This window comes from Acytostelium subglobosum (genome assembly GCF_000787575.1).
Source record: "Acytostelium subglobosum LB1 DNA, scaffold: scaffold4, whole genome shotgun sequence".
In the NCBI taxonomy this organism is placed as follows: Eukaryota; Evosea; class Eumycetozoa; order Acytosteliales; family Acytosteliaceae; genus Acytostelium; species Acytostelium subglobosum.
Window position 1 is genome coordinate 558,911 of NW_012236528.1, and position 23,824 is coordinate 582,734.

The 23,824-nt window shown below is 44.4% G+C and overlaps 10 protein-coding genes across 10 annotated transcripts; 4 read left to right on the plus strand and 6 right to left on the minus strand.

Annotated features, from left to right (window-relative positions):
* Nucleotides 1–31: 31 nt before the first annotated feature.
* Nucleotides 32–636, plus strand: SAMD00019534_023920 (hypothetical protein; the record flags this gene model as incomplete). The annotated part of the gene is made up of 1 exon (XM_012901690.1): nucleotides 32–636. A coding segment is annotated over one exon (605 nt), but the record flags the coding sequence as incomplete, so codon positions are not given.
* Nucleotides 637–828: 192 nt separating this feature from the next.
* SAMD00019534_023930 (hypothetical protein) lies at nucleotides 829–1,649 on the minus strand (the record flags this gene model as incomplete). The annotated part of the gene is made up of 3 exons (XM_012901691.1): nucleotides 829–986; nucleotides 1,071–1,378; nucleotides 1,471–1,649. 3 exons carry the CDS (start codon nucleotides 1,647–1,649, stop codon nucleotides 829–831), a joined length of 645 nt encoding a protein of 214 aa, XP_012757145.1.
* Nucleotides 1,650–2,496: 847 nt separating this feature from the next.
* SAMD00019534_023940 (hypothetical protein) lies at nucleotides 2,497–3,613 on the plus strand (the record flags this gene model as incomplete). Its single annotated transcript, XM_012901692.1, has 3 exons — nucleotides 2,497–2,747; nucleotides 2,812–3,038; nucleotides 3,111–3,613. The coding sequence occupies 3 exons, from the start codon at nucleotides 2,497–2,499 to the stop codon at nucleotides 3,611–3,613; spliced, it is 981 nt and encodes a 326-aa protein (XP_012757146.1).
* A 132-nt stretch (nucleotides 3,614–3,745) lies between these two features.
* Nucleotides 3,746–5,791, minus strand: SAMD00019534_023950 (hypothetical protein; the record flags this gene model as incomplete). Its single annotated transcript, XM_012901693.1, has 2 exons — nucleotides 3,746–4,323; nucleotides 4,411–5,791. 2 exons carry the CDS (start codon nucleotides 5,789–5,791, stop codon nucleotides 3,746–3,748), a joined length of 1,959 nt encoding a protein of 652 aa, XP_012757147.1.
* A 1,008-nt stretch (nucleotides 5,792–6,799) lies between these two features.
* Nucleotides 6,800–9,582, plus strand: SAMD00019534_023960 (hypothetical protein; the record flags this gene model as incomplete). Its single annotated transcript, XM_012901694.1, has 4 exons — nucleotides 6,800–7,348; nucleotides 7,455–8,297; nucleotides 8,366–9,195; nucleotides 9,273–9,582. The coding sequence occupies 4 exons, from the start codon at nucleotides 6,800–6,802 to the stop codon at nucleotides 9,580–9,582; spliced, it is 2,532 nt and encodes an 843-aa protein (XP_012757148.1).
* Nucleotides 9,583–9,766: 184 nt separating this feature from the next.
* Nucleotides 9,767–11,038, minus strand: SAMD00019534_023970 (hypothetical protein; the record flags this gene model as incomplete). The annotated part of the gene is made up of 3 exons (XM_012901695.1): nucleotides 9,767–10,558; nucleotides 10,659–10,747; nucleotides 10,831–11,038. The coding sequence occupies 3 exons, from the start codon at nucleotides 11,036–11,038 to the stop codon at nucleotides 9,767–9,769; spliced, it is 1,089 nt and encodes a 362-aa protein (XP_012757149.1).
* Nucleotides 11,039–11,943: 905 nt separating this feature from the next.
* Nucleotides 11,944–14,350, minus strand: SAMD00019534_023980 (hypothetical protein; the record flags this gene model as incomplete). Its single annotated transcript, XM_012901696.1, has 3 exons — nucleotides 11,944–12,723; nucleotides 12,894–14,019; nucleotides 14,097–14,350. 3 exons carry the CDS (start codon nucleotides 14,348–14,350, stop codon nucleotides 11,944–11,946), a joined length of 2,160 nt encoding a protein of 719 aa, XP_012757150.1.
* A 1,024-nt stretch (nucleotides 14,351–15,374) lies between these two features.
* Nucleotides 15,375–16,916, minus strand: SAMD00019534_023990 (hypothetical protein; the record flags this gene model as incomplete). The annotated part of the gene is made up of 1 exon (XM_012901697.1): nucleotides 15,375–16,916. A coding segment is annotated over one exon (1,542 nt), but the record flags the coding sequence as incomplete, so codon positions are not given.
* A 1,372-nt stretch (nucleotides 16,917–18,288) lies between these two features.
* Nucleotides 18,289–21,205, minus strand: SAMD00019534_024000 (hypothetical protein; the record flags this gene model as incomplete). The annotated part of the gene is made up of 4 exons (XM_012901698.1): nucleotides 18,289–20,611; nucleotides 20,673–20,770; nucleotides 20,839–21,104; nucleotides 21,175–21,205. 4 exons carry the CDS (start codon nucleotides 21,203–21,205, stop codon nucleotides 18,289–18,291), a joined length of 2,718 nt encoding a protein of 905 aa, XP_012757152.1.
* A 739-nt stretch (nucleotides 21,206–21,944) lies between these two features.
* SAMD00019534_024010 (hypothetical protein) lies at nucleotides 21,945–23,755 on the plus strand (the record flags this gene model as incomplete). Its single annotated transcript, XM_012901699.1, has 4 exons — nucleotides 21,945–22,023; nucleotides 22,078–23,036; nucleotides 23,109–23,258; nucleotides 23,375–23,755. The coding sequence occupies 4 exons, from the start codon at nucleotides 21,945–21,947 to the stop codon at nucleotides 23,753–23,755; spliced, it is 1,569 nt and encodes a 522-aa protein (XP_012757153.1).
* Nucleotides 23,756–23,824: the final 69 nt, after the last annotated feature.

A 23,824-nucleotide genomic window follows, 5' to 3' on the forward strand; every position in this document is an offset into this window, starting at 1 on the left:
CCCCCCCCACCACCTTCCACACATACTCTAGTCTTATCCGATCGCGCTCTTTTCAACAAAGAGAGAGCTGCCAAGATCTACCATCCACTTCCATACTACTTGGCAACGATGACCGTGGAGAACATTGTCATCTTCCTCGTGGCCATATTGTTTGGCGGCATCACTTATGCAATTTCCAAGCTTAGATGGGACTTTACCGTGTTCCTATTCGCAATGGTCTGCTTCTACGTGGTCCACCTTCTATCTGACCTCTGTATAATCTTCCTTACCAACTTAACTGGTGCCAGTGATCCTGCCTTTGCCATTGGCTCGACCGTCTCTGTAATCTATCAATTGTTTGCCGGATTCTTTGTGCCTGTCAATCAACTTCCAGCATCCTTTGGCTGGCTACACTGGCTCAACCCATTATACTACTCATTCGCCTCGCTCATGGTAAACCAGTTCCAGGACATCAAGATGGAGTGTCCACCTGCACCCATGCCATGTCTATTCCCAAGTGGCAACGACGTACTACGAGCATATGGACTGGACGACTGGTCACGTGGAGGTGCACTTGGTGTCACCATCATGTGGGGAGTAGTCTACTTTGTGTTGGCCTATCTCGCTCTTGCCTTCCTTCACAAGGAGAAGAGATAATATCGTCATTCCAATCAATCCTATCAATCGAATCAATCGATCACCGAAACTAATAATAAACCTACATGTCCATTCATTACCTCCACCGATGGAGGTCGATGGCGTCTACATTCATACATACCAATGCATGTCGATCGTACTTTGGGACTCTACCTTTATTGCTTGATTGAATGACTATATGATAACCATGGACTACCAATAGGCGAACCTTATGTACAAGAGGACAAAGAACAATAGGAGTATAAGGAGTGGACCATATTTCTTAAAGAACAACTTGGAGGCCAAGTCAATCGTCTGCTTCTCATATCTCATCGAGTCTGCCAACAGCATCTCTGACTTTTGGTTGACATCTACATCATTGTTGTTGTTATTGCGCCAAAGTGTCAGTACATGTCATTCACTCACTTCCTAGCTCGCTCGAGATTAGTACGTACCATTCAACTTCTCGCCTCTTCCAACAATGTCTCTGATGTTCTTTGTCATGATCTTTTGGACGTCTCGCAGTTCGAATGAGACGTCGGACAGGTTGCGCTGCGATCGCGTATCTTTGTACAGTTTCTTTGTCTTGGTGATGAATGTCTCAAACTTGACAAAGTGATAGGGTCGTTTGGCCAATGCAACCTCTGCTCCATATGATGTATCAAACTCCTTGTACAGCTCTTCCAAAAAGTGGAACGCTAACTTCTTTGGGTATGATCGCTCGCATAGACATAGATAACAAACGTCATTCTCTATTATATATCTATTATTATTATGTAATTGATTGTTGTCATGTGATTAGAGTTAGATGTTTGTACCTGGAACATGATCAATCATTCATTCTTGGACACATACGCAAAGTAATATTTATCGGTATCAAGTGTCATTGCCTTCTCTGAGACTCTTGACAACTTGCTAAAGATCATCTTTGCTTGGTCTCTGTATGTCTTGTCGAACGAATCATTCTGTGATGTATCCATTGATTCAGATAGCATCAAGCCATCAATTCTTGACAACATTGCAAATAGTACCATTTTCTACTTTATATTATCTCTTCAATCTATATTAATAATGCTTTGAAGATCCCTGATTCATTCAATCATCATTCATTTATTTGTTTGTTTGTCAAACACACACAGAATTCAATGTTTGGAAAAGTGTTCCAAGTTGACCCAGCTCCACGGTGTTTGTGAGTCATCATCAATGAGTCAACATCACTATCTTGACTTTATTATTTGTTATACAACTACATCTACAACAACAATAATATGATATATATTCAAGATCAGTTATAACTTCATCTCACTCATTCACCTCACTTCATCTCAACGAAGTTCAATTCATGTTGCAATGAACCAGGTAAACAGAGATTGACAACCAACCCCCAAGCTCGAGCTTGACCCCACTTTCCCTTGTCCATACCATATTAGGCAATACTCATAAATTGTGATAATGACCACACTTAACACACTTCAATCTACACCCTACCTTAAGGTAGTGTTAAGATGGGGCTACACAACTACTCCCACACTGACTCTCTCTACACATCTGAAGTCATTCACTCACTTTCAGATTGCAACAACAACACCTTCTACAGATATTCATACACTTGGAAGGTCCACCAACACCCTCCAACACACACATTCCAGACCACATCGAAGAATACTTTGGACTCTCGCCAGTGTCATTGTCTAATTTACTTTACTTTATTTATTACCTCACTACTTATATATTTATATTTGTAAATACATAACATTGTTGATTATTTATTATTATATTATATATTATTTATTTATCCTTTATATTATTTATTATTAATTTATAAATTATCAAATTAGTTTATGATCATAGATCAGATTAGATTTGATTAGATAAGATAGAATGTCAGAATTATTTGTTGACAGTGAATTATTGACCTGTCCAATCTGTGCAGATATCTTCCAGGATGCTTGTGACACAAGTTGTGGACATACCTTTTGTGAGTTCTGTCTCAACAGTTGTCTAGAGACAAAGCCAGACAGATGTCCAGTCTGTGCTAAGGATCCATCACCAATCCATCCAGCATTCACCATTCGTTCAATATGTTCTTTGGCCAGTCCTGCCAAAGGTTCTGTAATTGATCTAGACCATGGGTATGTAGTAATCAACAGTATTGCATGATAATAAAAATTACAAATACTAACCCAGATATATTAGTGTATCTTTGGACTCTGAGAAGGAGTTAGGTAATACAAGTTATTATCAAAATAAGTTTGCAACAGCCATTCTACATTATAACAATGCCATTGACAAGGTGACAAATTCGTCCGATCCAAAGAACTGTGTTCTGTTCAACAATAGAGCACAATGTTACATTCATCTGCGTCAATATAAGAGAGCATTAATGGACTGTGATGAAGCAATAAGATTAAGCAACACCAATGGTATGTGTAATATTACTAAATTCAATACAATTGATTGAATGATCATTTAACTCACTAATTCATATTATTTAGTTAAAGCATATATGAGAAAGGGATTGTGTTTAAGACAACTTGGACATTTTGAAGAGAGTAGACTGGCATATGTCAAGGCAATGACCCTTGATACTCAACATATGTGGACATCACACATTAATGACGGTCTTAACAGTTTGCCAATATTCAAGGCTCCAAGTACAACTGCCAACTCAAACGGACATTCAAGCGGTAGCAACAGCAGCGGCAGCTCCTCATCAAGCGGCCATGCTAGTAGCAACAGTAACACAAGTAGCAGCCATCGTCACCACCACCGCCACCACCACAGCTCATCCTCGTCACATGCATCTGCCCCGGCACAGCAACAGCCTCAGCCCCAAGTGATATACCAACAACAGAGTGGATATCCTGGAAATGCATCAAACTCTAGATACTCAACCTACTCCACCGCTGCCGCCACATCCTCGCGATCCGCAGCTACCCCTCCTCTGGTCCAACCACACCACCACGAGAAGAGGAGGTCAGACTGCAAGACCCAATAAGAGGTCATCAGGGTCTCTCTAATGTACATCCATCGACACTCCTCTATCTAAAGATGTGATTGAGGAACATGTAATAATATATATTAAGATGGTGATTGTAAGGTAACTAACAAGTATTATACATTGTGGCATTTATTGTGTTCTACAACCTGTCCTCTTTGGCTGAATATCAACAAGGTCTTCATCACTTTCGTCGCTATCGAGAGATTCAGTATCCGAGTAATCAGAACTAAAGTCTCCACCAATGCTCAGCATGTAGGTCTTGTCCTCCCATTGCGCAACGCCAAGGTTGAAGTTGAAGTTCCATCTTTGATTGTTGTTCAATAACAGGGTCACGACTGGTCCACACTGGTCTTGAATGTATCTTGTGAATGCCCCTGTTATTGAGTCATTGTCTGCAGGACTGAGTTCGATACCAAGAACCTGCAGTGTACTGGGATCAATGTCATCCTCAACTGTACGTTGTATTGCTCTCTTGTATTTGGAAGACTCATTTATCTGTCGACTATTGGTCAAGTCAATCGTGTAGACTTGTAGCTCGCCATCTACCAGTCGGAGAATTGGAGGTGTACTGAATGATTGTGTTTTAAGACAATGATTCTTATCAATCAATGCGTTGACCTCTGGCAGGTAGTACTCCCAACGACCTTCGTCTTTCCACTGCCATCTAAATGGTGATATCCAATTTGTACTGGCAATATTTATCGACTCTATGATTGGAAGTGAGTTGTATTGCTCAGAGGTAGGGTCATCTGAGAATGACAACACATGTACTGGGACGTTGAAACTACATTTACCATCTTTGGGATTATTGACCACATAACAATATGTACCATGTAATGAAGTTTGAGGTCCATCCAATATGAATGCCAACAACATCTTGCCCTGGGAATGTGAGCAATAGCCCATTGAGACACCGGCATTGTATCCAAAGTATTCTCCAGGGCCGTAAGCCTGAACGCTTCTGTATGAGGGCAGGAATCCATCCTTGAGGATGGAGGGGAAGGAGCCGTGTGATGTTCCATGCCAGACGAATCGTCCATGTACTAAGTCTACGTCCTTATCTGAGGGGTACATTGATTTATACCCGGCAATGAATGAATCTCTAGAGTTGTAGGGTTGTGATGATGGATGAAGATGGGTGTTCACCTGGACGTGGCGGAGGGGTGGCAGATCAAGTGGCCAATTAGCCCAAGCAAAGTCTTCTCCAGCTTTAAATAGTGGCGACAGGTCAAGCTTGGTTACCCTTTTAGGTGAGACCATGTCTATCATCTGTGGTACAATATCAACTATTTCTACTCTGGCTGAGGCCTTCTGATCAATATTGTATAAAGATCGACCAATATCTACGTGACTTCCATATACTGTAATCTTTGAGGTATCTTTGGGACCTTCCTTGTTGTCTTGGATCTCAAACATCAAGTTTCCATCTTGTAAACAATTGACTGCAACTTTAACATCTTGGTCCTTGACGACAAAGGCGATTGGGGCTGTGGTGATGGCCATTAGGTGTGCGGCAAGGTCCACTCGCTCCTGCTCCGATGTTGATGAACCAATGGCAATGGAACCATCTTCATCAGCATGCACAGACATATCTGGGAATCTATCGGCAAAGTTCTTGACAATATTATCAATGATTGTATCATTGAATGCCTCCAAATGTTGAATCGGAGGCGTTGTCTTTGTAAATGAGGTTATCAATTCAGATACGTTCCCTTTGGCAACCATTGGAGGTGGGCGATAATCTACCATGTCACTACTCGGCGGGAAGTCCATCGACTCAACAATTGATGCCACCTGTCCTGGAGTCGCGACATCACATTGTTCGTTTGGTCCGGCTAGCAAAGTTTCAATAGCAAGAGACTTGGTAAATAGTGAAGCGAACATTGAGTTGATCTTGTTGATGACCTTGACCTCTAGGGCTTTCTTCTCCTCTTGGTTGGAGTTGATATTTCCAAGAGCTGTAAGCACCTCCTCCCTGGCCCTAGGGTAGTACGTTCCTTCGGTCGTCTCGGTCCAGATGTCGTTGGTTGTCCTCTTGGTGCCATTCTGATCAAAGAATGTACCTCGAGCTCTTATCTTTAGTGGTTGTTCGGCGCTTACTTGGTAACCCTTGGCCAACTCTGTCACTACTTCAGGCCTCTTCTTCATCCGTGTACAGTTGACCAACAACCACATGTCACCAAACAGTCTCTGGACGCCATTATTGTCAACATAATCTTTAATACATAGTAGTCTGAGTGCATATCCATTTGGTATCTTTTAATCAATGAATAAATTATTATTGTTAGTATCTATTTATTCATTCAATCACGAAACAAATAATAACTAACTCACCTCAATATATTGAGATTGATTATCCACTATTGATATCATTGTTGGAATTCTCTGTCTTTATCAATTATTGGTTTGAATGATTATGAACAACTGTTGTTTCCAAAGGTTAAATTGCAACACAATGAATCAATCAATCATATGATCAAATGATTGTATTCTCAAGTTCTGGAAACTCAAAGATTTAGGTTGGACCACCCATTTCTTCTGACCATTGTGAAGATCAAGATCAAGATCACTTGAACATCAAAGTTTGGATAATAGTTACATATGATTAGTGAGTAAGTTTATAAGTAAAGTAATGTTGTTGAATCATTCATTGATTGATCAGAATTTGAGGATGACTCAGAACATTAATTAATTACCATTAAACAGATTAACACTTAGTTGATGAATACCCAACATGATAATGTCGTGATCAATCATTTCAAGAAACATAATATGTACATGGTATAAATACACACAAACACTATTTAGTAGTACCTTGCTTGTGCTAGGATCGATATATATATTTACAATTGTAAGAAATAAATCCAAAGAATGAAATGAAGAGTGAATGAATTGAACAAGACCCACCCATGTCTCTCGACATTATTATTTGAATTGGCTCTTTTCATTCAAAAAACAACCTCAAAGCATCTAAATGTGGTGAATGAGCTCCACTCTCTTGCCTTTCTCTCTTTAAGTCGCTCGATATATTCCAATCTCAGTCAAGCTCTATGTTTAAATAACATACATATATATATATATTTATACATAACTTAGCAACATAGATCGACCAAACATTCAAACAATCAATTCGATCAGTCAATCAATCAATCAATCAATCAATTTAGAAACACATATATAAGGATGTCTTCATCAACCTCACCAACAAGCGAAGCATTCAATCAATATATAATTGACGACGATGAGGATGTAGTATTGCTCGAAGATGATGATGATGATGATGATATTTCAAATGATCAGAGTGCAGCTGGCGATGCCAAACGCGCAAGTCAGAAATTGACCATCACTGATATCAACACAATGCGTGAGCTGCTCAACAAGGAGAAGCCGCCCCAGAAACAGGAGTATTCGTACAAGGATGACAAGAGTCTGCCGTGGTTCGAGGAGCGTCTGGTCGTCGTCTCTCTGCTGCAGGCGCGCAATGCACTCAAGAAGCTGATGGACGCCAAGATGAACGAGGAGCGTCTTCTCTCGGGCAACCTGTGCGTCTCTGAGATCCAGTCGCTGCTCAACAAGCAGAAGGAGGACATTGAGACTGACTGGATTGCCGAGATCCAGGAACTTAAGCGAAACATGGTGGCTGAGATTCGTCGCAACCATCTCTTGGAGCGAGACCTAAGCAAGCTTGACAAGCGTATTGCCCTCTTGATCAAGCATCGATCTAGTATTAAGGTGAGTAGAGAGTAGTGTTGGAGGATGCTCGCATGCCTGCGGGCGGACGGACTGACGCACGAGACTAACCATCCCATCCCTCTTCCACGGATGAACATACAAACAGGACCTTTTGGGACTGGACGAGAAGAAGAAGAAGAAGAAGAAGGATGAAGGACATGCAGCAATCAATTTGGATACCAAACAGATAGAGTCTTATCAGAACTTGTTCTATCTATTGCAGACTGAACCACATTACTTGGCCAAGTTGGTGACAAAGGTGCAGGCTGATCAGATGGACACCTTCCTTGACACAGTTCTGCTCACACTGTTTGGCGACGCCTTCTCACCCCGTGAGGAGTTCCTCATCCTCAGTCTCTTCCGTCTGGCCATCAGCCAGGAGATGTCCTGCATCAAGTCCGCGGTTGACCTGATTTCCAGTGACTCTGTCGTGCCCAAGATGATCATCACTTACACGCGCAGGAAGCAGGGTCACGAGTTCCTCAAGCAGATCATCGCGCCCATTCTCGAGAATCACGTGATCAACGCACCCGACCTCAACCTGGAGCTCAACGCCGTGCAGATCTACCAGAACATGATCAGCGAGCAGGAGATCCAGACGGGCGCCAAGAGCACAATGAACCGTGGTCTGGCCGAGGACCAGATCCTGCAGATCAAGGAGGTGCAGGACATCCTGGCGCCGCGCGTCGAAAAGTGCTCGCAGATATGCGACCTCTTCTTCAATGGCATCATCGAGTCACTTAACCGTCTGCCCTACGGCATCCGATGGATCTGCAAGCAGATCTACTCCATCGCAAAACAGAACTTTAGCTCATCTGGCGATGACATTGGCAAGGTCATTGGATACCTTGTCTACTACCGTTTCATGAACTTGGCCATTGTCACACCCGACTCTTTCGAGATCATCAAGAAGGAATTGTCAATGAACTCCAGGAAGAATCTTGTTACAGTATGTTTGAATGATTGATTGAGCGAGTGAGGCCAAGAGCCCGACTGACACCTACCCATCAAACACAGATTGCCAAGGTATTGCAGAACTTATTCTCATTGAAGACATTCCAGAATCAAGGAGGTGAGCGATGGATGCAGCCACTGAACACTTGGATCATGTCAAAGATGAACTTTGTTAGACAGTACTTTGATGATTTGATTCAGGTGACAGACCCTTCGGAATACCTGCGCGTCGATAAGTACAACGAGCTGACGCTCAAGCTGAATCCAGTGATCATCGTCTCTTTGTCCGAGATATCACAGACACACAAGCTGTTGCTGCTCAACCTCAAGTCGCTGAAGCTCAAGGAGAAGGAGGACCCGCTCGAGCTGATACTCAAGGCACTGCCCGAACCCCCCGCCGTCAACGAGGACAACGACAGGGAGATCCAGCTCACACTGACCAACCGCTTCAAGGAGCACATGGAGCGTGAAATCTCCACCTCGGCCACGCTGCTCGAGGAGACCAAGGAGCTGCTGTTGTACATATTCAGGATGATCCCGCCACAGGACCAGAGGTCCCATCAGGACGACATTGTCGCCATCCTCAAGACGGCCGTGCAGCACGGTCAGTCGAGCGGAAACGCGCAGCTGACTGCCAACGCCGAGAAGGTGCTGGACAACCTAAAGAAGATGGAGGCCGATGGAACTGTCAACTCTAGCAACGAGTCGTTCATTAGAATGATATCAATGGAGGTCATCAACAGACAAGAGATACGCGAGCATCAGAGAAAGGAGAGAATGCGTCTGACAATCGCTCTACGTGATCTAAGGAAGCACCAAAGCTATCTCAACGAGCAGATCCAACATTACACATCCTATCTCAAGGATGTATTGCTACACTATTCATCCAAAGAGTATGTATACTTGGCTGGCGGCCATATGGAGTCACCGCCCTCATTACTGACATACTCAATCAATCAAACCAATGTAGCAAGAAGAAGACAAAGCCAGTCAAGCTATCATATAAGGAGTTGGTAAAGAAGGGCATCATTGTTGAGTCGGACATTCCAAAGATATCACATGGTTCAACGAACTTCTATATCTCCACAGACACGCCAGGCATATTTGACATTGAAGCCAAGATTGGTTTGGCCACAGCTGGTTCAATCCAACTGGAGCTGGACGATCTGCTCGAGAAGGCATCAGTCGGCATCCCTGTATTGAAGCTGGACAGCATGGTGTTGGATGTCAACATGACATTGCATCTTCTTAACAGGCACTTCTTGAAGAACATCAAGTAATCCCTACTCTTCCTTAGCAACACCACAGACACATATTCATACAGATATATCCAGACATACAGCCAGAGAGATACAAATGCATGGGTGGAGGAATAAACACCAGCCTATCTATCATTCACACTTGATTCGCGTCATTGGAAGTTTGAAGTTGACCAAAGTCAATCAATGAGGATGATCTTACAATTTATTGTTCTAGTTCATGTTCGATGATGACTCCGCTTCCAGTGCTCTCGTCCTTGACCTCGACGGAGAAGGTGTCCATACTGACCGAGTTGGGTTGTGGGCTCGCGCTGCCGCTGTTGTTGCTAGAGTCGTCAAAGTCGCCGAGGTCTAGGGCAGTCTGCATGCCCTTGGACGAGTTGCCAGAGATCTGGCTCGGCTGGAAGCTGACGTCACCAAACTTCCTGCTCGAGATGATGCTCTTGAAGCGGAAGTAGTTGAGTGGACGATCGGCAATGGCCAGCATGACGGCGCCCTCGGTGAGCGTCTCGGCCAAAAAGATGAGGAATGATGATACGTGCTTGATGTTGCTGTCGTCGGGAACGGGCTTGATGTACAGCACCAGGTTACGAATGACGATCACCACGACGGACAAGGCCACCACGTACGACAGGTACTTGATCTTCTTGATCATCACTTCGATCTTGTCGCCGCCATTCTGTGCGCCCTGCACCTCGGACTGATGCTTCTTCAGTCGGCTCATGAGGATGGGGCCGTTGATCAGGATCAGCAGGCCACCCAGCAGCATCATGAATACGAATGCAGCTGTGTAGTAAACGTCCAGAATCTTGAATTTGACAAATGGTGACATGATCAAGTAACTGATGTGGAATGCTGCGGCGAATGCAATGAGGCCCCACGAGAACCTCCAGCATCTCTTGGCATTCTCCAATCTAATCTTCTCCGATATGAAGTAAGTGTACAGTAACATCATCCAGAAACAAATCACAAAGATATAAATAAAGAACTGGAAGAACTATTTTGATTGGTTAGTGTGTGAAGGGGGTGATGGTAATGGGGGTTTCGTCTGATCATATGTGTCGTGAGAGTGAGGCTCAAGTCTCCAGTGTACCTACAGTTGATCCAAGTGAACAAACAAGGACTCCATAGTGTCCATAGTCATATCTATGATCGACCAAGATGAATATAATATAAGAGAAACGGACTATGTTTGATTGAAAAATTGAAAGAATGATTGAGTCAGTATTCTAGTTTGATGTGATCACATCCAATGACTAATGTACTTACATAGTGGGAAACAACATAGACCAAATAGAGTGTACCAACGCGCATTGGGTGCCTTCTTCTTTTGACGGAAGTATTGAGCATCCATTATCATCTGTGGTACACATACTATCTCTTGAGTGGCCAGAATTGTAAGACGAAGTACATAGAATACCCATACTACTACATCCCAACTGGGATTGCCTGTCAATGAATCTGGTGTAATGGACATTGTATGATTGTGTATGTTGGTGTGATGGAGATGGTGATGGTGATTGGTCGCTCGATAAGGGTAGGGTAGGGTAAGGGTATTTACAAGGGTGTGTGAGTGTGCGATGACGATTGTGAACGTCGGTGAAGTGATTGAATTACAATTACAACAATGTTGGTTGTAATATTATTAAAGTTTAGCAAATGAATGAATGAATGAACAATTCACGTGTAGAAAGGAATGCTTGAACAGATCGAGGAGGTGTGTGCAGCAAGCAGGTTGAACCAACTTGAGTTGTTATTGTCAATACCACTACCACCACCAAAGCTATCATACTGTCCCGGTCATCCACATCGTAAGTTGTTCATGCCTTGCTCATGAGTTGCAGACACGGTCTGTTCTCTTTGTGTTTCTCTCATCTGTACATAGATCAGAATTGGAGGAGAGAGGTAAGGTAACGCGTGTGTAACTGACCAATTAACAAAACGCCTTGTCGGCGGTGTGGGATATTTTTGCTTTGCATCCATTGTTGTTTTGGTGGTAGGCCGGCCTCACCGAGAGTGGGCCTTACTTTGCCTAGTTCCTCAAGCCCGATCCTTTTCAATTTTGAAAAAGTCAAAATAAAAAAATCAAAAAATCGGACTGTTCACGATGGAATGCGATCGACAATTAATCAAAATTGGGGCTGGTTGACTGCTGTGAGTGCAATGAACACAAGAAGAATGGGGCAAGGCCGCAGCGCTGGCTAGGCATACACCTACGTCCTTCTACAAGTAGATCATTATGTGTGTGTAATGGTAGGTTACCATAGTTTCCCCAATGATACATCCAATTATGGGCATGAATATAAGATTTATCTATATCTCTAATCAATAATAATACAATGTGTGAGTTAGGTCAAGTTAAGATGACTTGACAAGGTATGGCTACTGGAAGTGTGTCCTAATATTGTACCATCCAGCACCAGTACTACCACTGACAAATGTGTTGTTATCACTCTGTCCAGTGCTACCTCCTCGACTATGACCTGACACGCAGCAACTGTGTCCAACAGCACCAGCGCCACTACTAACACCAACAACACTGCTGCATCCAGATGCGGATAGATTGTTTGGCTCGTGAGTGTGATGGTTGATGTGATCGTAGGGTGCTGGTTGTGACCTTAGGTAGTCGTCTGGAATGCTCTTGCATGGATAGACATGTTGTTGTCCACAGTCGCAGTAGAAGTGACCGTACTTCCTCACACCAATGTCGTGGCCCGCGTGGCACTTCTTGGCGCACTCCTCGCAGATGGCGATCTCTGAGCGGCCCAGTATCTTGCGTGGCTCTGAGCATGTCTTGCACTCGTACCAGTGTTGGGGGTGGTAGTACTGGCGCGTGTAGGTCAGTGTGCATACGCTGGCCTGCAGTGCGCGCTCGACTAGGTAGGAGACGGGCTCAAGCTCGCCTGGTGCGCTATTGTTCTTGATGTTCTTTAGACGTTGGCTCATGGTCTCGCGACCTACACGTTCGATGTACTGCACATTGCCTTCGGGTCCATTCGCCGAGAAGTTATTGATCGTCTCAAAGTCGTTAGGCATTGAGTCTTGATAGAATGCCAGTCCTGTCTCCCTATTCTTCCTTATTATATTATTCTGGAATACCAATGCCTTGCTTCCAGAGTATATCTCTACACCTGTCTCTCCATTATTTGATATCTCATTTGACTACATTATAATAATCGAATGAAAGAAGAGAGTGAGTTGAGTTGAACTTGTTGAGAGTGTAGTGTGTGTGGCCTGTGTTGCCGCCAGAGTGTCTTCAGAAACACATTTCCTAGTTCGTGGAAACACGGAAATACACTTCTCGCGCCAGGCACTATTTTCGCGAAACATACCTTTATCTCTACTGTTGCGTAGTCAGATACATAGATTCCTGCACATGTGTTGTCAACTATCTTGTTGTTGGTGATGATTGTGAGCGCTCGAGTGTAGACCTGCATGCCTGCATTCATGTTGCCGTAGATGAAGTTGTTGGAGATGATGCCTTGGCCCTCGCGATATATATGTATGCCAACGCGTCTGTTCTCACAAATGTGATTCTCGGTGATGATGGGATTGGCGCGGATCACCAGTCTGATGCCATCGCCCTGGTTGTGATGTATGATGTTGTTGGAGATCTGCGGGTTGGACCGCGAGATGCGGATGCCGTCCAACTTCTGGCCGTAGATGAGGTTGTGCTCGTACACGCCCTTGCCGTCCTCGTGGATATATATGCCGTCTTCAAAGTTGTTAAAGATTCGGTTGTTGACTACGGTGGGTGACGCGTTGCCCCAGCAGCTGATGCCATCGCTGTCGTTCTCCTCGATGATGTTCTCGCTGATGATGCCGCCGGCCTGGCTGTGGACATGGATGCCATATCCCTTGTTTCGGTATATTCTGTTCATCTTGACGATGGGCTTGGCTGTGGCATACACGATCTCCACCGATCCATAACGGTTGCCTGTAAAGACGTTGCCGCAAATGGTGCCCTCGCCTCCAAACACGGCGATGCCAGCCTCCTTGCAGTCGTGGATCAAGTTCTCGGTGATCCATGGCGCGGCATTCTTGCCAACCTTGACTGCGCTAAGTGTGTGATTGGTGATGTCACACTTGCTGATGGTGAAGCCGCCCTGTTCAATGTCGATCGTGAACCAATGTCCAGACTGACTGACGGCAACATTGTTAATCGATCCATACTGCGCAGAGATGACCAATGTGTTGGCCAGTGATGATTCGATCAATACATCAGTGGCAGCCCTTCCTTCACCAATTATATCCACTGGCTTATCAATCACCAAGTTCTCCTTATATACTCCAGGTGCCAATAATAATGTTTCGCGCTTTCCAAGGACCAACGAGGCCAAGGCCTCAGTAATAGTGCTATAATCGCGTCTTCTCTGGAATGTCTGTTTAGGGCTGGATAAATCAAAGTTTGGTGGCAGTACCATCACTTGTTGTCTCTCTGATCTAAGAAGTCTTTGCCTAAAAATTGATTTATAGAGTGAGTGGGATAATTCCAAGAGCGAAGGAATAATTCCCAATACTATACTAGGACATACCATAGGAAACGATCGTTGGAAAGTCGGTAGAATGTTCGACTGACTTGGGACATTTTGAGAAGTGATCGATGATCCAGATATTGAAGTATTGATATCCAGTGTTCATCAGATATTGATAACATTAAGGAAAATAGTTTGGATGACATGGACTTGAACTCAAATGGTACATGTTGTTCAAGATGTGTTGATGTTGATGTGGATGTTGTTGATGATGGTGATGTTATTGGTGTCTCCATCTCTGTGGCAATGTCCATTGCTTTCTTTATCACCATGCCTCCATGATGAAATGTTGATTTAGTATGTTCATGTTCATAATCCATTGAGGTCGATGTAGTTGTAGTAGTATTCGCGCCATCTAGACGACGAGGTGAAATGACCATTGGCTGGTGTGGTGATACATCAGGTGATATTGAAATATGATCCATTCTTATCGAGTTTGAGTTTGTATTTATATTGTGTGTGATTGAGTTTGAGTTTGAGTTTAAGTTGGGGTTTGTAATGTTATTTGATCTTGTGAACAATGCTCGAAATGTCACTTTCCAACAATGATTGAAGGTACTATAGCAAGATCTACTACTTCTACTCTTCTTTCGTCTTTGATTGATTGTGGCTGTATGTTGATCAATTCTCTAAGTTGTCGTTCAATTGTAATATATTTTTATATATCTTAATGTAATAATCAATCGATCAATCAATCAAAGATAGGTAGTAATGGGAGGATAGTAATAATAATAATAAGTATTGTTGACAATGACTGTGATGGATAGGGACCAAGTTTGATTGATCCCCTCCTCCTTCTTTTGCCTCTAACCCCCACACATACTCATTCAAAAGAAGACGAGTGACGGCAAATAGGGTCCTAATTCATAGATTGATGGATAGATAGATATTTAGACTCCATAGGGTACCACACACACATACATCATGATTGATTGAAATCAAACGAACATTCGTTTCGTTATGCGATTGCGATAACAAACCACTGTGTGGCAGTTAGGCTGTCCTTAATCAGTCCAACGAAGAAGGTGGCACAAAGGTGGGAGGACCCAAATTGCCTCACCCACTGGTGTGAAAAAACCATCAAAACACCCAATTCCATCTATTTTGATCCTTTTTGCAAAGACCAGACAATGGCACAAGTCCCTATCTGTGACACAAATGATTAGTTTGTTGGGCTACAAATGTGCGACTTTCGCAACTTGCTCGCACGTATCCATTCATTGTTCTATTTGTACCAACTAACTGCCTGGCCTCCATCCAGGTCGCAGGATGTTAGTTAATCTCTGATGAGTGGTCGAGGTCCAGTTGGCCATCACCCATATCGTTGTCATCATCATCAACATTGTCGTCCACATCTACCTCTTCTTCCTCCTCCACTTCGTCATCAACTTCTACTTCCTCTTCCTCTTCCTCTCCATCTCCATCTACATCGCCATCGCCTTCATCGCCGTCGTCGTCGTTGTTGTGATTGTATTCATAGTCCAGGTCAAAGTCATCTTCTGATTGTGAGCTATCTTGGTCTTCTTGATCTTTCAGCTTGACCAGACGGCCATAGACCTCGAAGCAGCATACGCACAGCTCGTAGCCATCTCGTTGGTTCAGTCCAGTCATCTGTATGCGTAGGTATCGGTATGAGTGTGTCGAGTCCACTGGCCACGCTCCCACAGCAAAGCCCTCCTTCAGTGTGAGGTCGTCAACATGGTCGCGCAACACATCCCATTGGCATCCATCCAGTGAGCCTTGCAGCTGCCATCGCTTGGGTGCTGCGTATATAGAGCCCTGACTGTCGCCAGCGTATCGCATTGAGTAGTAGGTGGGACAGATGACGAAGCGCTCGGTCAAGTCGACGGTAAAGTGGGAGTTCTCCAGCTTGTCAGTGTACATGTTGGTAGGCAGCCGACTGACGAATGGGTGTGGGTAGCCAATGCTCATCGCCGAACTTGACACGGTCACAATGTTTCTTGCCACCGGCGACTCGTACTCGGTCGTATCTTCACAAGTGCCAAAGTAGTAGAACAGGCCCTTCTCGTCGCCAGGCGAGCCGAAGCGGAAGTCCTGCACGCCCTGTCGAAGTGTGCCCGAGCTCTCATCACGTCCCACCGCGTCCTTTGACGCCAGGCCTCTATATACATCGAACATGATCTCCTTGTCCACTAAGCCTGACGCCTCGATGTGGTTGCTGAGCTGGTGTGTTGTCATGTTGGCAAAGCGCACGCACTCCAGTGGTCGTTTCAGCTTGCGTCGCAAAAAGTCCTGCTCGAACGCGTCCACTGCGTCGCTGGGCGTTGTCGCCTGGTCTGCGATCTCCTGTAGCACTGCAAACTGCTTACGAGCCCATCGCACCAGTGAGTCAAATATCTCCACCTCGGGGACACGAAGATTGTCCTGTTTCAGTATAGTGATGACCGACTCCTCTGTCAGCAGATGCCAGTTGGGTGAGGACAACAGAGTGTCCATTGAATGTTGTGTGATGTACTCGATGCACATTGTTCGTATCTTTGCCAGGCCATATTGTTCAGCGGCGAACAGCACCTTGCAGATATCCATGTCCTTGTCGCCCTCCATGCATACTCGTAGTGAATACCATCCACAGTACTCTAGCAATTCTTCCAAGCTATAATAATCCGCAACTGACATTATATCGAGAACAGTACATGAGGTCAGCTCGATGAGTCCAGAGTACAAGTATTTGAGCATGGCGCGCACAGCAGTCGCCGGGAAACGAATTCGCAACACTGATGACGATGCCTCCACCATTGAGCTTGACAACATCCTCTTGATAACAGGTGACCGAGCACATAATATAAACTTGTGAGCATAATATATTGTATCGCTATCCAAATAGCAACAGACTCCAGATGTGCTGCGATATTGTTTCCACCTCGCCGACCTGATGGATGGGGAGTTGTCCACTGTTGTGGTGTCTGATATTGGTTGGCTATCCACTACATTGCCCTGTGAGTCTAGACCAATGACTTGACCTGCGACCTGTGGTGAGGGAGTTTGTCCAGATGGATATCCAATGGCCTGTACCATAATATCCGACATTTCCGAATTATTAAAGTAATAAGAGAAGTCTGTTATCATCCTCCTACTCAGTCGACCATTATTATTTCCTGTCTCCAATGACATGTTGTTGTTATATATTGTTATAATATTATTATTATTATTATTAATTGTTTGTTTGTTTGATTGAATGATTGATTGATTAATTATTGGGATAGATATGACGATGATGATGATGTTGTTGTTGATGATGATGTTCCCAACTCTATCTCTCTCTCTCTCTCTCTCTCTCTCTCTTTGTCGTTATTTGTTGTTCTACTTGATTGTGTATAGCTAATAGATTGGCTACTGTGAGTGTAATTGAGCAACATTACACTTCTCTTTAGAGATTGAATAATAATGATAATGAATGATGTCTCTATCTGTTCATGAACAAACAGAACAGACTGTAGAGTAACCAACCAAACGCCTGGCGCGCCAACAACAACAACAACTACAGAGTAAAGGTAGTGTAGCCACTCACACACAACGAGCTCGTTGACATATTGACACATTGTGATTGATAGAGACGACGAATTGTCAACAAAGTCAAGCATGTCAAGTCGTCGCGACCCTCTTGTGTATGTGTTGTGTGTGAGTGAACATTTGTGTTTCCAGTCCAACTGGAAACACCGTCACCCCCCTATCACTCGGAGTGATCGTGATGAGTGTGAGTGAGTGAGTGAGTGAGTGTGTGGTAAGGAGAGAGGGAGGACATGAGGTGTGTGTATCGTTGCTGTCGTCAGGGTGATGGTGATGTTATTGCGTAGGTCGGTCGGTTATTGATTGATTGATTGTTTGATTGACATCTCTGGTGTTGTGGTGTATGGGGATGGCAGCCATCAATCAATCAATCAATCATCAAACAAAGAATAGTTGTCAACAAGGTACACCACTGCACTACTAACATTGTTATCATCATCATCATCATCATGGTTGGTTGTTCTCTTAAAGGAATGACATTGATCAGTACCACTCTCTTGACTACGACGGCGAGATCGAGATTGAGTTACCGTTGTTGGGCCGGGGGCAGTCTCTTGGAGATCTACTACGACATTGTTGTATATTGTTCCGTTGGATTGATTGATTGAAGGATGGAAGGATGGAAGTATGGTCGCTTTATTATCGAGCATGTTGTTGAATTGAGCTATCTATCACCAGCACCACCACTGCTATTGTTGTTGCTGTTTGTTGTTGTTGGCACCTGTACATTGCTGCTGCTGCTGCCACCTTTATCCCATTTGCTCTCCTTCACTGGCTTGTCGGTCAATGAGTATGTAATATCACCTGTTGCCACTGGATTGATATGTGGAGGTACGCCTTGGGTGGTGGCATAGGCTGGTGGAGGCGGTCGGCCTCTCTCTCCTCCACCGCCTCTATATCGCTCTCTGGGAGGGTAGTCTGGCATGCCTCGTCCTCCCCTCTCGCGACCCGGCTCCATCTCCCATTCGCGTCGCCACTCCCTGTCTCGTCTGTCGTACTCTCTTTCTCTTTCTCTTTCCCATTGTCTGCGTTCCAAGTCCCATTCGTCGCGCTCCCAGCCAGGAAGAGGAGGAGGCGCAACGCCATACGGAGGTGGGGGTGGCGGGCGGCCGTACGGGTCTCCTCGAGGAGACAGGTTGTCATAGTATGGTCCAGGTCGTTTGTATCCTTCTACGTACGGGTCCCTGACTCTGTCGATGTATTCACCTCCACCGCCTGGCATTGGCAAAGGTGGGGGGTAGCCGTCACGCGGGTCACGAGGACCGCGTAGCGGGGCGCCAGGGGGCGGGATGGGGGGATGTCCATAGTCGCGCTCCCTTCCAAATGATGCGCGATACCTCCTCTCCTCTTCGAGGAAGTCCTGTTTGGCGTGCAGAGGCGACACCCTTCCCTCGCTGAGATGGTGCGCCAGTGGAGGATGTGCGTACAGTGGATCGCCAGGCTTGATTGGATAAGGTGGCAGTGATCCATTGGATAGTTTCAGATAGTCGTCGACGCCTGGCTTGCCAACAGAACCAGCAGCACCGCCATAGGCGCGATAGTGGTCGTCCAACATCTGTGTGCTCGCAGCCGAGTATGCACTTGGCTTGTACGGTGCTTCGAAGCTCGAGTACTCATTGAGATGATGATGATGAGGTGGTAACTGCTGCTGAGTGATTGGCGATGGTAGTGGTGCCTGTGAGGGAGGCACGACAGGTGCGGAAGTGGACGCCGACTTGTCGATCGGGTCGACGGACCATGGCGAGTGTGTAGTCTGTGTGTTCTTGGATATGATGATGTTTCTGGGTGGCTCCTTGTAGTATGGCGTTGTTTCTTCGATTGTGAATGAGCTGGATGTCGGTGCGGTTGCTGTCGACCGATTGATTATCGTTGTGGTTGTGGTCGTCGTCGTCATGGACTTGGATGAGAGTGAGGGAGGAGGTGGCGATGATGTGGCCAAAGGCTGGAGTGGTGGTGATCGGATGTTGATATTGTTTCCACTGCTGCTCAGTCTATTGGCTGTCTTGGCAGACGTGGGCGCAGAGGATGTCGATGATGTGAGTGATGGCGCTGCCGAGGATGATGAAGATGTCGATGATGTCGATGAGGACAACACAGACGATGACTTGAGTTTCCTCTTCACATTTGCATCATCCGCGGCAGCAGCAGCAGCGGAAGGAGAAGAGTCCTTCATCTTCTTCAGCCTCTTGTGGTGGCTCTTTTTGACATCCTGATCCCGACCACGCTTTGGACTTGGCAAGTCGTCCGATCCAAAGCTGCTGCCACTGCTGCTGCGGTCGCTGTCTTCATCGCTGCTGTCGCTACTTTCACTGCTGCTCTCCTTTTTGCGCATTTGAGCCTTGCGTTTTGCCTCTTGCCTCTTCTTCTTCTTCTCTGCCAGTGATGCCTTCCTCTCTGACAGGGTCTTGACCCTGTGTCCACTATTATTGTTTGATGATGATGTTGATGACGATGACGTCGTCTTCTTGATGACCACAGGAGAAGGTGTTGTTGTCGACATTGATGGTTTGCTCGCAGTAGGTTTCTTCTTGATTGATGATGGCGTCGATGATGATGAGGAGGTTGAGGAAGTCGAGGTAGTTGAAGCTCTAGATGTTGGTTGTTTGTCCGACGCCTTCTTCTTTGCCCTGTCCCTCTCCCTCTCCTTCTCTTTCTCCTTTTCGCGCTCACGTTCACGTTCACGTTCTCTCTCCCTCTCCTTCTCCCTCTCCCTTTCCTTAACCTTCTTCTCTTTCTCCTTGACTGACCTCAGTTCCTCTTCAATGTCGCTGACCTGCTCGTAATCATCGCCACTGTTGTACTCGGATCCAGAGTCGTCAGATCGTTCATCCTCATCGGATGATGATGAATCCTCATAGTCAGCCTGCTCTCCATTCTTGATATACCTCAGAGCAGACTTGTATGCTCGTTGCCATGATTTCTGTGTTGGTTTCTTCTTCAACGTCGTCTTCTTGAAGTCAAACACGCAGTCAGGTGATAGCCAAGCACTATAATAGTATGCTGTTAGTCATATGTGTGCCATAACCAACATCCTCAACATTGACTTACTAGTCATCACTCGAGAAGAAGTGTAGTAGGACTACTGTTTGATTCTTTGGCTGTGCCTTCTTGACCTCACTTGATATTGAATGTGCTGGATTGTGTATCTATTGTGTACCATTCCATGTCAGTGTCAGACAATGAATGGAGAATGAATGAATAGGATGATGCTTACTCTTGCAGGCCATAGTGGATAACCTGGCATTCGACCATAGACACTCTGTCCATACTTGAAGTTTAGACCTGGTATCATGTCCTTGCTGTCCTTGTTGTCATTCTTTGTATCACTTTTCTCCTCCTTCTTTGCCTTTATCGGTGTCTTTATGTTGTTGCTACTTCCATTCATTCCCTGAGTCGATGGTTCGGTCTTTGTAGTAGCAACAGATGGTGATGATGACGATGATGTATTGGTGCCTGAACCCTTCCTGCTATCCCAATCCTCTGTTATTATAATGATTGATTGTTAGTATTTGTTATATGATTGATGGATCGAGACCCAAACAACACATACCTGTCTTTGACTTCTTCTTCAACATGCTCATCATGATGATATAATATATAATGCTAAACAAACTAATAAGTGACTACAACTACAACAACAACTACAACAACAACAACAACTTAATCAGTAGTAGTAGTGATGATGATGTTGGGAATGTTGTTTGTTGTCGAGTTGATGATTGATAACCATTCAACAATCAATCAATCCACCTAATTCCTCTCTATTCTCTAATTCTCTATTCACTTTGATTAGTATTATATTGTTATGATATATATTTTATCTGTATCACTATCTTTATCTCTATATGTATCTGTATCTGTATCTGTATGAAACAAACAATAACAACTTGATGTTGAATGATGCAATGACCTCCATTCATGACCTTCTGAAGGAAGGGGCACTGCTGCAACCTTTGCAAATTAATTAGTGATGTGGGGGTTCCCGCCCAATCACTTCATGTGGTCAGATTGAACTTACCAGATGTGCCCAAATTAGGCCAGTCATATGATGACAATCATCGTCAACATCAAAGAATGAATGATCTACAAATAATAGATATCAATGTATACATATAATTATATACTCAAAAGATTAATAAAGTCAAATACCTAAGTCAACATTGAAATTTCATCGAGTATTCAAAGGTGACACTCATCCCCCATTTTGGTGATCGTCACTCGACTTGTTGAGTCATTTATTCAGAGACAATGTTGGCATTACTTTATTATTAGTTGTACAAATAGATATATATAATATATATATTAGGTACAAGTAATATAATGTTCATTACATTAATGCGTTACTTTAGACAAAAGTTTGGTAATGATGCGCCCAACATCCTTTGGCTCATTGGTCTATGTATGTTTGATTGATTGATTGAAGGAATGATTAAACACTAACTATATCTTATAGACTTGATACAGGGAATACCACTTGGACTCACATTTGGTACAGTCCCATTCTTCTTGCACAAGTCAGCGACGTACACACAGATTGGCATATTCTCATTCGCTACACTACCTTATAGTTTCAAGATACTTTGGTCACCATTAATTGATAGTATATACAATAAGCGATTCGGTCGTCGCAAGTCATGGATAGTGCCCACACAACTGGTCATCGGCACAATATATCTCGTCATTGCCTCACATATTGAACAGTTGATCGAGGATTCTACAACGCACATCTGGACACTGACCATTGTGTTCTTGGTCACAATCATATTGGTTGCCACACAGGACATTGCTGTGGACGGATGGGCACTCACCATCTTGTCCAAGAAGCACCTTCACCATGGCTCAACGTGTCAGACCATCGGCCTGACCACTGGCTACTTCATTTCCTACACGATCTTCATGATACTCAACTCGTCAAATCTTGCCAATCACTTCCGCGCGATCCCCACAGAGGAGGGCCTCGTCTCACTATCCGGTTACATCTTCTTCTGGGGTGTAATCTACATTGTTGTCAGCATCTACTTGGCATTGTACAAACCTGAGAATCCACCTGCAATAGACGAGTCTGAGACACAGGCACAGGAGGAGGTGGATGACGCATCGATCAGCCATCAATCAAAGGATAGTGATGGAGATGAAGAGGAGTCGATCGAAGACATATCATCACAATTGGAACCATTGCAAATTTATAAGATGTTGTATCGTATTGTATCGTTGCCGCATATCCAGACACTTTGCATAATGTTCATTGCTAGCAAGATTGTGTTTCAATCGAATGAGACAATGTCACTGCGACTTATGGAGAAGGGCATGGCCAAAGAAGACCTTGCCACCTTCTCACTCATTGGATTCCCCTTCACCATTCTATTCTCAGTGCTTGCTGGCAAGTTGGTCAAAGACAAGCCACTATCTTTGGTATGTCATCATTGTCTGATTGTCGGTTGGATTGGCATGTGACCCTAACACTTCAATCACACTACATTATAGTGGACAAATGCATATTTATTAGGTATTCTATGTATGTTCTGTAATATGATGACTGTAATATACTTCCAGAGAGGCTGGATGTACTACATTGTGCTTCTACTCTTCTCCCTCCTAACATCATTTGTCCACACAATGATGAGTGTCTCTCAAGTAAGTCCATTCAATCACTCAATCACATGACCACTCAATTACTCGATGGAACCATTCCAATCACTCAATCAATCATAACACCGATCACTCTCAATCTACTCCATCACAACATTCAGGGATCATTCTTTTTGAAGATAAGTGACAAGGCAATTGGTGGAACATATCTCACATTCTTGAATACTATTGCCAACTTTGCAGGTACATGGCCAAAGTTCCCAGTGCTCTATATCATTGACAAGTTATCAAAGAATGTCTGTCGCGTTGGTAGCACTGGCGAGGAATTTGTACACAACAGTCTGACAGAGGTGATCGTAAAGCAATGTGAAACGCTTGGTGGCGTAATGGAAAACATCAGCGACGGTTACTTCATTGTCACCGTTATATTCATTGGTTATGGATTGTTCATGTATCGCATGCTAAAGTCCAAGTTTGTGCCGATCCAGTATATCAAGCCAATGCCAATCGTCACGTCGCCCAAAGTGATGCATCATAAATAGCTGGTTAAACTTAAGCTTGGGTTTGCAATAAAGTATACTCTATTGCCAACTGGTGATTGATACATTGTT